This window comes from Pseudophryne corroboree, chromosome 2 (genome assembly GCF_028390025.1).
Source record: "Pseudophryne corroboree isolate aPseCor3 chromosome 2, aPseCor3.hap2, whole genome shotgun sequence".
In the NCBI taxonomy this organism is placed as follows: Eukaryota; Metazoa; Chordata; class Amphibia; order Anura; family Myobatrachidae; genus Pseudophryne; species Pseudophryne corroboree.
This window is the reverse complement of record NC_086445.1, coordinates 375,274,569-375,288,290: the sequence shown is the minus strand read 5'-3', so window position 1 is coordinate 375,288,290 and position 13,722 is coordinate 375,274,569. Positions and strand designations below refer to the sequence as shown.

Genomic DNA, 13,722 nt, shown 5'->3' with positions numbered 1-13,722 from the left:
GGGAGCAGTCACACAGGGAAGGAATTTCCAGGGCTTATGGTCAAGCCTGGAGACATCACTTCACATAAATATCCTGAAGCTAAGGGCCATTTACAATGCTCTAAGCTTAGCAAGACCTCTGCTTCAAGGTCAGCCGGTGTTGATCCAGTCGGACAACATCACGGCAGTCACCCACGTAAACAGACAGGGTGGCACAAGAAGCAGGAGGGCAATGGCAGAAGCTGCAAGGATTCTTCGCTGGGCGGAAAATCATGTGATAGCACTGTCAGCAGTATTCATTCCGGGAGTGGACAACTGGGAAGCAGACTTCCTCAGCACGACCTCCACCCGGGAGAGTGGGGACTTCACCCAGAAGTCTTCCACATGATTATAAACCGTTGGGAAAAACTCGACAGGTATTGCGCCAGGTCAGGGGACCCTCAGGCAATAGCTGTAGACGTTCTGGTAACACCGTGGGTGTACCAGTCAGTGTATGTGTTCCCTCCTCTGCCTCTCATACCCAAGGTACTGAGATTGATAAGATGGAGAGGAGTAAGCACTATATTCGTGGCTCCGGATTGGCCAAGAAGGACTTGGTAACCGGAACTTCAAGAGATGCTCACGGAGGATCCGTGGCCTCTACCTCTAAGAAGGGACCTGCTCCAGCAAGGACCCTGTCTGTTCCAAGACTTACCGCGGCTGCGTTTGACGGCATGGCGGTTGAACGCCGGATCCTGAAAAGGCATTCCGGATGAAGTCATCCCTATCCTGATCAAAGCCAGGAAGGATGTAACCGCAAAACATTATCACCGCATTTGGCGAAAATATGTTGCGTGGAGCGAGGCCAGTAAGGCCCGACGGAGGAAATTCAACTGGGTCGTTTCCTACATTTCCTGCAAACAGGAGTGTCTATGGGCCTGAAATTGGGGTCCATTAAGGTTCAAATTTCGGCCCTGTCAATTTTCTTCCAAAAAGAACTAGCTTCAGTCCCTGAAGTTCAGACGTTTGTAAAAGGAGTACTGCATATACAGCCTCCTTTTGTGCCTTCAGTGGCACTTTGGGATCTCAATGTAGTTTTTGGGTTCCAAAAGTCACATTGGTTTGAACCACTTAAATCTGTGGAGTTAAAATATCTCACATGGAAGGTGGTCATGCTGTTGGCCCTGGCCTGGGCCAGGCGCGTGTCAGAATTGGCGGCTTTATCCTGTAAAAGCCCTTATCTGATTTTCCATTCGGACAGGGCGGAATTGAGGACTCGTCCTCAGTTTCTCCCTAAGGTGGTTTCAGCGTTTCACCTGAACCAACCTATTGTGGTGCCTGCGGCTACTAGGGACTTGGAGGACTCCAAGTTGCTAGACGTTGTCAGGGCTCTGAAAATATATGTTTCCAGGACGGCTGGAGTCAGGAAAACTGACTCGCTGTTTATCCTGTATGCACCCAACATGCTGGGTGCTCCTGCTTCTAAGCAGAATATTGCTAGTTGGATTTGTTGTACAATTCAGCTTGCACATTCGGTGGCAGGCCTGCCACAGCCAAAAATCTGTAAATGCCCACTCCACAAGGAAGGTGGGCTCATCTTGGGCGGCTGCCCGAGGGGTCTCGGCTTTACAACTTTGCCGAGCAGCTACTTGGTCAGGAGCAAATACGTTTGTAAAATTCTACAAAATTGATACCCTTGCTGAGGAGGACCTGGAGTTCTCTCATTTGGTGCTGCAGAGTCATCCGCACTCTCCCGCCCGTTTGGGAGCTTTGGTATAATCCCCATGGTCCTTACGGAGTCCCCAGCATCCACTTAGGACGTTAGAGAAAATAAGAATTTACTTACCGATAATTCTATTTCTCGTAGTCCGTAGTGGATGCTGGGCGCCCATCCCAAGTGCGGATTGTCTGCAATACTGGTACATAGTTATTGTTACCAAAAAATCGGGTTATTGCTGTAGTGAGCCATCTTTTCTAGAGGCTCCTCTGTTATCATGCTGTTAACTGGGTTCAGATCACAAGTTGTACGGTGTGATTGGTGTGGCTGGTATGAGTCTTACCCGGGATTCAAGATCCTTCCTTATTGTGTACGCTCGTCCGGGCACAGTATCCTAACTGAGGCTTGGAGGAGGGTCATAGGGGGAGGAGCCAGTGCACACCAGATAGTCCTAAAGCTTTCTTTAGATGTGCCCAGTCTCCTGCGGAGCCGCTAATCCCCATGGTCCTTACGGAGTCCCCAGCATCCACTACGGACTACGAGAAATAGAATTATCGGTAAGTAAATTCTTATTTTTTGCCTTTTACACTTTCAGTATGTAGTTCTCCATCAGTTTACATTTTGATGATCAAAACAAACTATATTTATATATAGTTATGAAATATGATCATTTTCCTTTCACTCAGTCAGTAATACTCAGTAATATGTGTATTACTGAGAAACTATACAGCTGTAACAAACAATAAATGTAACATGTTTCTTTTGTTGATATTGTTTCTTTTGGACTATGTTTAATATTCAGTAGGTAATCGGTACTCATTAATGTTGGTGGCCTTTGTATACAGGGGGTCATTCCGAGTTGATCGCTAGCTGCCGTTGTTCACTGCGTAGCGATCAGTCAAAAAAACGGCTAATCTGCGCATGCGTATGCACCTCAATGCGCACGCGTGTCGTACAGGTACAAAGTCCATTGTGGTTTTGCACTGGTTCTAGCGACGATTCCAATCGCACAGCCGGCCGCAAGTAGATTGACAGAAAGAGGGCATTTCTGGGTGTCAACTGACCGTTTTCTGGGAGTGCTTAGAAAAATGCAGGCGTGGCAGAAAAAACACAGGCGTAGCTGGGCGGGTGTGTAACGACAAAAGCCGTCCCTCCATCGTTAGAATCAATGCACACGAAGAGTAACTACAGGGCTGGTCTTGTTTTGCACAAAAAGATTTTGCCGGCGCTCTGCTGCACAAGCGTTCGCACTTCTGCAAAGCGAAAATACACTCCCCAGTGGGCGGCGGCAATGCGTTTGCACGGCTGCTAAAAACTGCTAGCGAGTGATCAACTCTGAATGACCCCCATAGTAAATAGTAAGATAACAATGTGACTAGAAAGAAAATGTAACATAATTCAATAATGGCTATACAACACCTTTTTCTCCAGGGTTATGTACAGAGGGGTCTTAAGACATCTCATCATCTTGTACAACGCACAGATGCCAGTGCAGCGGGAAGTGTCCGAGTTTCAGAAAATGCCATACTTTAAAGACTTTATATTTCCTGACAAAATTGAAGATTACCTTGGCCCCGTGTTTACAGATTTGGGAAGGAAAAAACTGCCCCTGATGTTTTCCAAAAAGGGCGAACCACAATTGCTTAATAAAATATTCAAAACTAGTAAACTGATTAGTAATGAAAAAGACATGGAAATGACAGAGAATGTAGCTTTACAAGAAACCAAAGGAATGTGTATTGATTTGGGACAGCCAGTTAAAGTGAGGAAATTAATCAGAGGTAAGAGAATAAAGAAATTATGTTTATATGTATTCAAAATAATGACAACAATAATCTTGAAGCAATTGTCAACTATTAATACAATTTTGTGACTGTGGTAACATAGTTTTTGAGGTTGAAAAAAGACAATTTGTCCATCAAGTTCAACCTATTTGTGGTCTCCTACACTATATTATTTTTAGGACTAATTTAGTCTGTTGCTAATGTCGTCCGTTGTGTTTATTCCTCTTTAAAAAAAAAAAAAAATAACTATAGTGCTTGACTACGCACCATAACCCTGTATATCCTTATCCATTAGGTACTTATCTAGCCCAGTGTTGACCGAGTCCGCCATTACTACTCTCTCAGGCAGGGAATTCCAAACACGTATTGTCCTTACTGTGAAGAAACCTTTATGTGTGCGAAACCTCTAACCTAAGCGGGTGTCCACGTGTCCTCTGTGTTGATCTTACCAAAAACAGATCCCCAGCAAGCTCTGTGTATTGTCCCCTTATATATTTGTAAATGTTGATCATGTCCCCTCTTAGTCTCCTCTTTTCCAGTGTAAACATGCCAAGCCTTGCAAGCATTTCCTCGTATTCCAGCGTCTCCATCCCCTTAATTAGTTTGGTTGCCCGCCTATGAACCTTTTCTAGTTCCAGATATCCGGTTTGTAGTATGGTGCCCAAAATTGTGCACAGTATTCAAATGTAGCCTCACTAGTGATTTATATAATGGGAGCATAACACTCTCATCCCTTGCATCAATTCCCCGCTTTATACATGCTAATACCTTGTTAGCCTTCTTTGCCGCAATCATAATTTGGGTACTGCTGCTTAGTTTGCTATCTATGTAAACACCTAAATCTTTTTCCACTACAGAATCACCTAATTTTACCCCATTTAGTATGTAGGTGTTATTTTTGTTCTTGCTACCAAAGTGCATTACCTTACACTTGTCTGTATTGAAGCTAATTCTCCATTTTGCTGGCCATGCTTCCAGTTTGGCTCAGTCGTTCTGAAGAGACTCGGCATCTCCCTCCGTATTTATAACCTTACACAATTTGGTATTGTTTGCAAAAATTGACATTATGCTCTCCAGATCTACTGCTAGATCGTTAATAAAAATGTTGAACAGTAGTGGTCCAAGTACAGACCCTTGTGGCACACCATTTAGTACTTCAGTCCAATTTGAAAAAGGTCCATTAACCACAATGTGCTGCTCCCTATTATCTAATCAATTTCTGACCCCAGTGCATATTGTGCTTCCTAGTTCTTGTAACTTATAGATAGGTCTCATGTGTGGTGCTGTGTCGAAAGCTTTAGCAGAGTCTAAAAAGATTACATCGACCTCCTTACCCTGATCAAGGTTCGCACTACCAGTTTCATAAAAGTTTAGTAAGTTTGTTTGACATGATCTATCCTTCACAAATCCACGTTGGTTCCTATTAATAATCTTATTGGCTTCAATGAACTTCTGTATAATGTCCCTTAGAATACCTTCCAGTACTTTCCCCACTATAGATGTAATACTAACTGGTCTATAATTACCCGGTTCAGCTTTACTTTACTTTTGAATATTGGCACTACATCAGCTATACGTCTGTGTTTGGGAACCATGCCTGTTGTAAGTGAGTCATTGAAGATCAAAAATAGCGGTGTTGCTAGTTCGGAGTGAAGCTTCATGAGAACCCTTGGGTGAATTCCGTCGGGACCAGGAGACTTATTCATCTTAATTTCTTTTAATCGGTCACATACTATCTCCTCACTTAAATAAGCACTTAGTAGTGAGATATTATCTTTGTTGCAATTGTGTGTTAATCCTTGCATCTGTGTGTTAATCCTTGCTCTCTTATGACTACCGATGAGAAAAACTCATTTAATTTGTCCGCAATGTCATTATCGTTTTTGATTCAGACTCCCAGCTTGTCCTTTAAAGGGCCTATACTTTCCTTCTTTAATCTTTTGCTGTTGATACATTTAAAACATTTTCTGCAGTGGGGTACATTGGTTTCCACAGGGAAACATCGGGGGTGTAGAGATGGATCTTGATCCAGGCACCAACAGGCTAAAGCTTTAGACTGTCCCAGGATGCATTGGGGCCTCCTCTATAACCCCGCCTCCAGGCACTGTGAGCTGAGCTTCGTTAACCAGTCCAATGCAAGAGAAGGTAGATGTTGGTCACACAGAACCACGTTCTCACGACGGGAGAAGGGACTAGCGGCTAATGCCCTACAAACCCATAGAAGCTAAGTGTGTCAGGGTGGACGTCCTGTGGAACAAATGTACCTTGCAGAAAGAGATTTAACCATGGTAAGTCTACCATAAATCTCCTTTTCTGCAGCGGGGTACATTGGTTTCCACAGGCAAACATTGGGAATGTCCTAAAGCAGTTCCTCATGGGAGGGGACGCGCCATAGCGGATATGAGAACCTGGTGTTCAAAGAAAGCATCCTGGGAGGCGGAAGTATCGAAGGCATAGAACCTAATGAACATGTTCACTGAGGACTACATAATTGTTCAGCAGACGTGCCTCGGCGGGCCGCCCAAGAAGGTCCAACAGACCGAGTAGAATGGGCTTTGATAGCAGAGGAGCCGGAAGTCCAGCCTGCGAATAGGCTTGTGCAATCACCATTCTAATCCATCTGGCCAAGGTTTGCTTATTTGCAGGCCAGCCACGTTTGTGAAAACCAAAAAGTACAAAAAGGGTATCTGACCTCCTGATAGAGGAAGTCCTCTCCACATAAATACGGAGAGCCTGTACCACATCCAAAGACCGCTCTTTGGAGGACAAATCAGAAGAGATAAAGGCCGGAACCACACTCTCTTGGTTAAGGTGAAAAGATGACACCACCTTAGGCAAATAACCAGGGCGAGTCCTAAGAACTGCCCGGTCACGGTGAAATATCAGAAAGGGTGGACGACAGGAACAGAGCACCTATCTGACACCCTCCTGTCAGAGGCAATAGCCAGTAGGAAAAAGACCTTGAGCGTGAGCCATTTAAGGTCCACTGACTCAAGAGGTTCAAATGGAGACCCTTGCAAGACATTCAGGACAACAGATGTCAGGAATAGACGCAATTTGTCTCTGAAACGACACCGACAAGGAAGAGCTATGAACCTTGAGGGAGGCCAGAAGAAGGCCTAAGTCCAGGCCTTGTTGCAGAAAAGCCAGAAGTCTGGAAGTTCTGAATTTGTATGCATCGTAATTCTTAGCAGCACACCAGGTGAAGTATTGAGCGCAGTGTTTCCATACGGAACTTGGACACTCTCACAAACTTGTCCAGTGATTTGAGGTTGAGTATGGGCCGGAAAGACTCGTTGGGTTTCGGTACTAGAAACACGGTAGAGTAGTATACTCTGTCTCTCTGAGACAGAGTTACCGGCACCACCACTCCTGTCTCCAGGAGGGAACGCACAACCCTGTGGGACCAATGTACCTCGCAGACAGAGATTTAACCATGGTAAGCCTACCATAAATCTCCTTTTTTGGGGTTTGGTTTGATTTGCTTTCCTTTGCTTCTAGCTTTTCAGTTTCTACTTTAGTCGCTCTTATTTCTTTTTTTGCATATTTTGTTACAATCCTTATAGTGCTGGAATAACTCCGCTTTCCCGTCTGATTTGCATTTTTTGAATGCTCACCTTTTTTTGCCTATTAGTTCCTTAATCATCTTGCTAAGCCAAATTGGTTTGGAATTTTTAGTCCTTTGGGGGTCGTTCCGACCTGATCGTAGCTGTCCTAAATTTAGCACAGGTACGATCACTGACACAGACATGCGGGGGAACACCCAGCACAGGGCCAGCGTGAGACGTCACTGAGCTGCTGCGGCTGCCCCCCCCACGCGCGGCCTGGCCACTCCTGCGTTGGCTGGAAAGCGCCCGAAAACGGCGGCCAAACGCAGCCGCACCGCCCCCTCCCGCCCACCTCTACCTGTCAAATCAGGCAGAGGCGATCGCTAGGCAACTACGGCTGTCGGCCGTCTGGCATGTGCCGGCGTACTGCAGTGCCGGAGCATGCGCAGTTCTGACCCGATCGCACCGATGTGAAAAACTGCAGCGTGTGCGATCAGGTCGGAATGACCCCCTTTGTTTGCTACCCATGGGAATAAATTTGCGAGTATTACTATCGAGCAGTTCTTTTAATACCTCCCATTTCTCCATAGTATTTTTATCCTTGAAACAAAAGGAAATGATTGGTCATGATTGCAATGTATAAATTGGATGAATAATATTTTTTGCATTGTATCACTGAGTTCAAGGTACTAAATTAAATCTACTGTACAACGGGGATTATTCAGCATCAGTCGCAAATTTGCATAAAAAAGCATATCGGCCGATGCATCCTCCTGATTGTGTGGACTTTTGCATCCCGGTATGATGCGATCGCATTGCGATTTTAGCAGAACTGCTACTGAAGCTGAATAACAGCCACTGTACAGACAATATGCTTGCATGTGAAACTTTTTTTTTTTTTTTTTATGAAACGTAATTACTTTTCTGGCACAAAATATGTGTGTGTTATATTGTGTAAATATTTAAAAAGAGACTTGCCTATATGGAAGACTCATGGAAAACTCCTTGTATCAAGATTCAGTGTATCAAACAGATGTACAGGCTGCTTGACTACTTTACAGTACAGTTTTGTGGCTAAGTAATACGACGTAGCCATAATTAAAGTTTCCCTAATCAGAGCTGACTGCAGTTCTAACTAATAGATGGAATCCCACAAAATTTATACTGCTCAAGGCATGAGAAGGATTCCCTGAAAATAATGGGAAAATAGAATATGGAATAACCATTTATGCCGAACATAGGTAAAATGAAGAACTACCAAAGGAATAAGAGAAACCTAAAATATAATTTCAAAGTTTTGCACTTACTGAAAATTGCAAAAGAAAAGTTTAATGTGCCAGAGTAATTCTGCTGTGTGTCATACAATGGAACTTCATATTAGCATAGTAGAAATTTAGGAGTGAATGGGAGAAATTATTCTTCTTTCATACAAATTATATACAATTTCTTCTGGTAATAAATGATGGCTGTATAATACACAAATGCAATTATTATGAATGTTTTATTTTGAGCATGGACCAATTCTAGCTACAGCTTTCATCTAAAATACTGTAATATTATTTTTGGCTATTGTATTTGTGGAAGGTACAAATACGTTGTACCAATCTGTTTTGTGTTTGTTCCACTCAGGCAAGCTCGAGGCTTTTGATGTGAAAGCATTATGTCAGCCAGTAAAGGCCGACCATTTTAAAGTAAGTTGCAGCTTTTTATGAATTGAATATGAGTCTTCCTTGTAAACAATATCAGCATTTTTTAATCTTGTTATATGAAGAAATAATTGGCTCTGACAATGGAAAGTGTTGATGGGTGATTCTCCAGGAAGTGAACATAAAGTCCCGTGCATCAAACGCTTTTAATTTTTCTTTTAAACTGGTCTGTTAAGAAATTGTTGTTATGTGACAACATAATTGCTTAGTAGCGATACCTTACCCTATAATTTAATACCCACTAAAATCTTGGTATTTTGGAGAAGTATGTTGTTTGAATTTGTGTAGCTGTCCTGTGCATCACGGAAAATCACCCATATAATGTTTATATGCATGTTGTATCAACTTTTACTAAATCCTTGTTTTTTGGACAAGAAATCTGGTTAAGCACCACACTGAAGCAGGCTTTAGACCAATACTACCTGCTTTTCTGGAACCTCCAGATGGCTCCTGAATTTAAAGGAGTCCCCACAGACTCCCAGAGGAGAGTCTGTTTGCTAATGAAATTGGTAGGCAAGGTGGCGGCAATTAGGGAGGCCAAACCCGGGCTGTTTTTTCAATGCCGGGACTCGGGATTGAAAAACTGTCAATCCCGGGATTGGCTAGGGTTAAAAAATAAATAAAAAAAATCTTCCAGGGGTTGACACCAGAATGCTCAGTGAGAGGGAGCCGGGAGCTGCTCTGTGACATTATTGTGCAGATCCTGTTACTGAGGAGGAGTTAGCAGTACAGACAGAGTGTCTCTGGAGGCAGCCCAGCGTCTCTGGGAATGCTGGACATGCCCCCAAGTGATGAAAATGTGGGGTTGTCATGAGGCCATGCCTTCCATTCAGGGGTACGTCCCCTTCCCATGATGCCACAGGGAGGTGTCCCATTTGTGCGCAGGTTCTGTTATGAATGGTCGACCATGTTAAGGTCGACGTCATTAGGTCGACCACTATTGGTCGACATTGACATGGTAAAATAGTCGGCACATGAAAAGGTCGACATGGATTTTTCAACTGTTTTTGGTGTCATTTTTTTCATAACATAATCAGAAACCCTAATTAGTGTACCATATTCCCTTGCATGTCTCGCTTTGCTTGCCTTTTTGTGGGCAAGGTTACTCTTCACAATCGTAGTCCACGTGGATGGTTAAGTATGAAAAAGTAAAAAAATCTATATTTTTTAAAATTTTATTTAAAAGCCGTGACGACCATTTTCTCGTGTCGACCACTGGTCCATCTCAATGTCGACCAATAGTGGTCTACCTAATGAGTGTCGACCTAAGTAGGGTCGACCTGCCAAATGGATACCGTGTGTGTACATCGAATCTTTGTGGTGAACCCAACAAACTTGATTACTGGTTTAGTAACTTAATGATCTTGTTTAATTACGCTGTATGTGTTGGCTAGAGGAGAAAGAACATGCAGGAATAATGTATTTCATTCATCCTATAGGTCATTTCTCATGAAGGGTAAAATATTTTCTGCAGCGGGGTACACTGTGTTCCACAGGGAATACATTGGGGTGTAGAGATGGATCTTGATCCAGGCACCAACAGGTTAAAGCTTTAGCTGTCCCAAGATGCATTGGGGCCTCCTCTATAACCCCACCTCCAGGCACTGTGAGCTCAGTTTTCATTTGGTGTCTGCAGAAGCAGGTCACTTAACAGTTGGGCTGCACTGGGCAGCCCTGAAAAGCTTTTTCTAGCAGAAAATTTCTTCAGAACTGGGCTGTCAGTGCTGTATGTCAGGGTGACACTTCAGCACTGCAGCTCCTTCACCTCCCAAGCGGCGTCACATACTCCCGCTGGCTCAGTTCCCGGGTTTTTGCGGCGGAGACGCTCCGGCTCAGGCACACAGTCGCAGACGCTCTCCTGGTTCGTGTGGCTGCTACGGGGAGGAGGTAAGAGGGGTCCCCCAGAGGAGACCCGTCATTAAATCGCGATTCGATCGCAGTCTAGGGAGACGGACTGTGATGCTGGCGTGTACACTGTGACCGAGCAGGGACCCCACTATATCCACAAGGGCATAGGAGTACAGGTCAGATATACTAATGTCCAGTGCTTGACCTGTAGCCCATCCCCCGGCACAGGGCGCCATCTACTGCTGGTGTTCCCGCCCTGGAGCTGCCTCACACTCTCCCTCACTCCCTGACTGAGACGCTGGGCGCCATTTTCGAAAATAGATGCCACTTGTCTCCGTGACTTCAGGGCAAGGTCTCCTTTGTAAACCCGCCTGTACATCAAGACAGTGTTAGTTAAGAACAAGTGTACCTCTACCAGAATATATTGTACGAGTATTCTGATATGTACGTCCGGTCTCAGACGGCACATTGTTTTATATGTATGTGTATATCATGTATGTATGTATATGTGTGTGTGTATATATGTGTGTGTGTGTGTGTGTGTGTGTGTGTATATATATATATATATATATATAACAAAAAATTAGAATAGGCGCCTCCTAGTGTAGTATTGTATATAGGATATGCCCGTCACCCTTATTGTCACCCTGTGAAATAGAGGTGTACCGTATATAGTGGAATTCCAACCACCTTTCTCAATGGCACAATGTCACAATCTCAGAATGAGCAATGTCATCAGTAATATCCTGGTGATATTCCTCCTTCTTTTTACTCACATAGTAAAGATAAGAGCAGAAAAAGGACCGATGGTGCAATACGTTTTATACAAAACACACATTTATTTGGAACTAGTCCAACAGTAAAAACATTGCCCGTACCATATAGAAAATTAAAAACAGCTTATCTGTCAGTTAGTCGTCCATACGTATAAACGCTCAACGCGTTTCGTCCTATGCCCACGGCCTGGACTTCCTCATAAATATATTTATTTATTTATATTGTGTTCATGTAATAATCCACTGCAATTTTATTGTCATGAAAATAATTATCTGCATTGCAAACGTGACTGTGTTCCTGTATCTGCTGTGTGATTTCACTGCGGTGTATTCCAGATATATCTATCACTGTATACTGTACCCTAGGGGACTAGGTGCATCTGGGTCAATATATAGTGCGTTACAGTATTTACCTATTACATATATTCTACTGTGTACTCAGTCACATAATACCGGATTTATTTGCAGGTGTTGTGTACTGGGTACTCAGTCACATGCTGACGGATTTATTCGCAGGTATTGTACTCTCTGGCTTCATCGTACTAAACCGCTCTCTGTTGCAGTTGTGTACAATGTTTAACATGTAGGGCAGTAAATCTGAGGACGCAGAGCATGAGCAACTGATTTACCTGAGGAAAAGTTTTGTGTGATGGTCTGTGTGCTATGTCTCATATATATCTCCTAGTCAGTTCGCAGCTCCTGTAATCAATCTGTAGCCAACCTGGACTGCGTTCTCAAACCTACTGGGTACTCTAGTTGAACGCTTTATGCCCCCTCCGGGACCACCTGTAACATTACAGTCACTGATGTCCACATGGTTACTCCGCTTTGGGCGAGAAAATTTTACCTCACGGGTTGTAGCGTATGACTCATTTCTTGATCAGGCAAAATACTATTCCATGTCACTCTTGTGTCTCTGGGTCATTTAAGCGGGCTGCTCCCTGCTCCCTATACAATAATCTCTCTGATATTTTAGCTGAAAAGAGGCAGAACATGTTGTCCTATCAGTCCCTATATTAGGTGTTTCTGACAAGGATTTTTCATTGCTAAATGATACCACTGCCCTTGGGGTTACTGGAAAACAAATCCTACAAACAACTGATAAGAGGATTCTCCTACTGTGGTTAAACAAACTGATATGTTCACACGTCAGAGGGTAAGTAAAAATAAGAATTTACTTACCGATAATTCTATTTCTCATAGTCCGTAGTGGATGCTGGGAACTCCGAAAGGACCATGGGGAATAGCGGCTCCGCAGGAGACTGGGCACAAAAGTAAAAGCTTTAGGACTAGCTGGTGTGCACTGGCTCCTCCCCCTATGACCCTCCTCCAAGCCTCAGTTAGGATACTGTGCCCGGACGAGCGTACACAATAAGGAAGGATTTTGAATCCAGGGTAAGACTCATACCAGCCACACCAATCACACTGTACAACCTGTGATCTGAACCCAGTTAACAGCATGATAACAGCGGAGCCTCTGAAAAGATGGCTCACAACAATAATAACCCGATTTTTGTAACTATGTACAAGTATTGCAGACAATCCGCACTTGGGATGGGCGCCCAGCATCCACTACGGACTATGAGAAATAGAATTATCGGTAAGTAAATTCTTATTTTCTCTGACGTCCTAGTGGATGCTGGGAACTCCGAAAGGACCATGGGGATTATACCAAAGCTCCCAAACGGGCGGGAGAGTGCGGATGACTCTGTAGCACCAATTGAGAGAACTCCAGGTCCTCCTCAGCCAGGGTATCAATTTTGTAGAATTTTACAAACGTATTTCCTCCTGACCAAGTAGCTGCTCGGCAAAGTTGTAAAGCCGAGACCCCTCGGGCAGCCGCCCAAGATGAGCCCATCTTCCTTGTGGAGTGGGCATTTACAGATTTTTGGCTGTGGCAGGCCTGCCACAGAATGTGCAAGCTGAATTGTACTACAAATCCAACGAGCAATAGTCTGCTTAGAAGCAGGAGCACCCAGCTTGTTGGGTGCATACAGGATAAACAGCGAGTCAGATTTTCTGACTCCAGCCGTCCTGGAAACATATATTTTCAGGGCCCTGACAACGTCTAGCAACTTGGAGTCCTCCAAGTCCCTAGTAGCCGCAGGCACCACAATAGGTTGGTTCAGGTGAAACGCTGAAACCACCTTAGGGAGAAACTGAGGACGAGTCCTCAATTCCGCCCTGTCCGAATGGAAAATCAGATAAGGGCTTTTACAGGATAAAGCCGCCAATTTTGACACGCGCCTGGCCCAGGCCAGGGCCAACAGCATGACCACTTTCCATGTGAGATATTTTAACTCCACAGATTTAAGTGGTTCAAACCAATGTGACTTTTTGGAACCCAAAAACTACATTGAGATCCCAAGGTGCCACTGGAGGCAC

General features: G+C 44.1%; 1 protein-coding gene across 2 annotated transcripts in view; it reads left to right on the top strand.

Annotated features, from left to right (window-relative positions):
- NEPRO (nucleolus and neural progenitor protein) overlaps window positions 1-13,722 on the top strand; it is a 100,035-nt gene that overhangs the window by 62,397 nt on the left and 23,916 nt on the right. For both annotated transcript variants that reach the window (XM_063953201.1, XM_063953200.1), the window contains exons 6-7: window positions 3,107-3,456; window positions 8,637-8,698. In XM_063953201.1, the coding sequence (XP_063809271.1) occupies window positions 3,107-3,456; window positions 8,637-8,698 (412 nt within the window). The remainder of the gene's footprint in view (window positions 1-3,106; window positions 3,457-8,636; window positions 8,699-13,722) is intronic.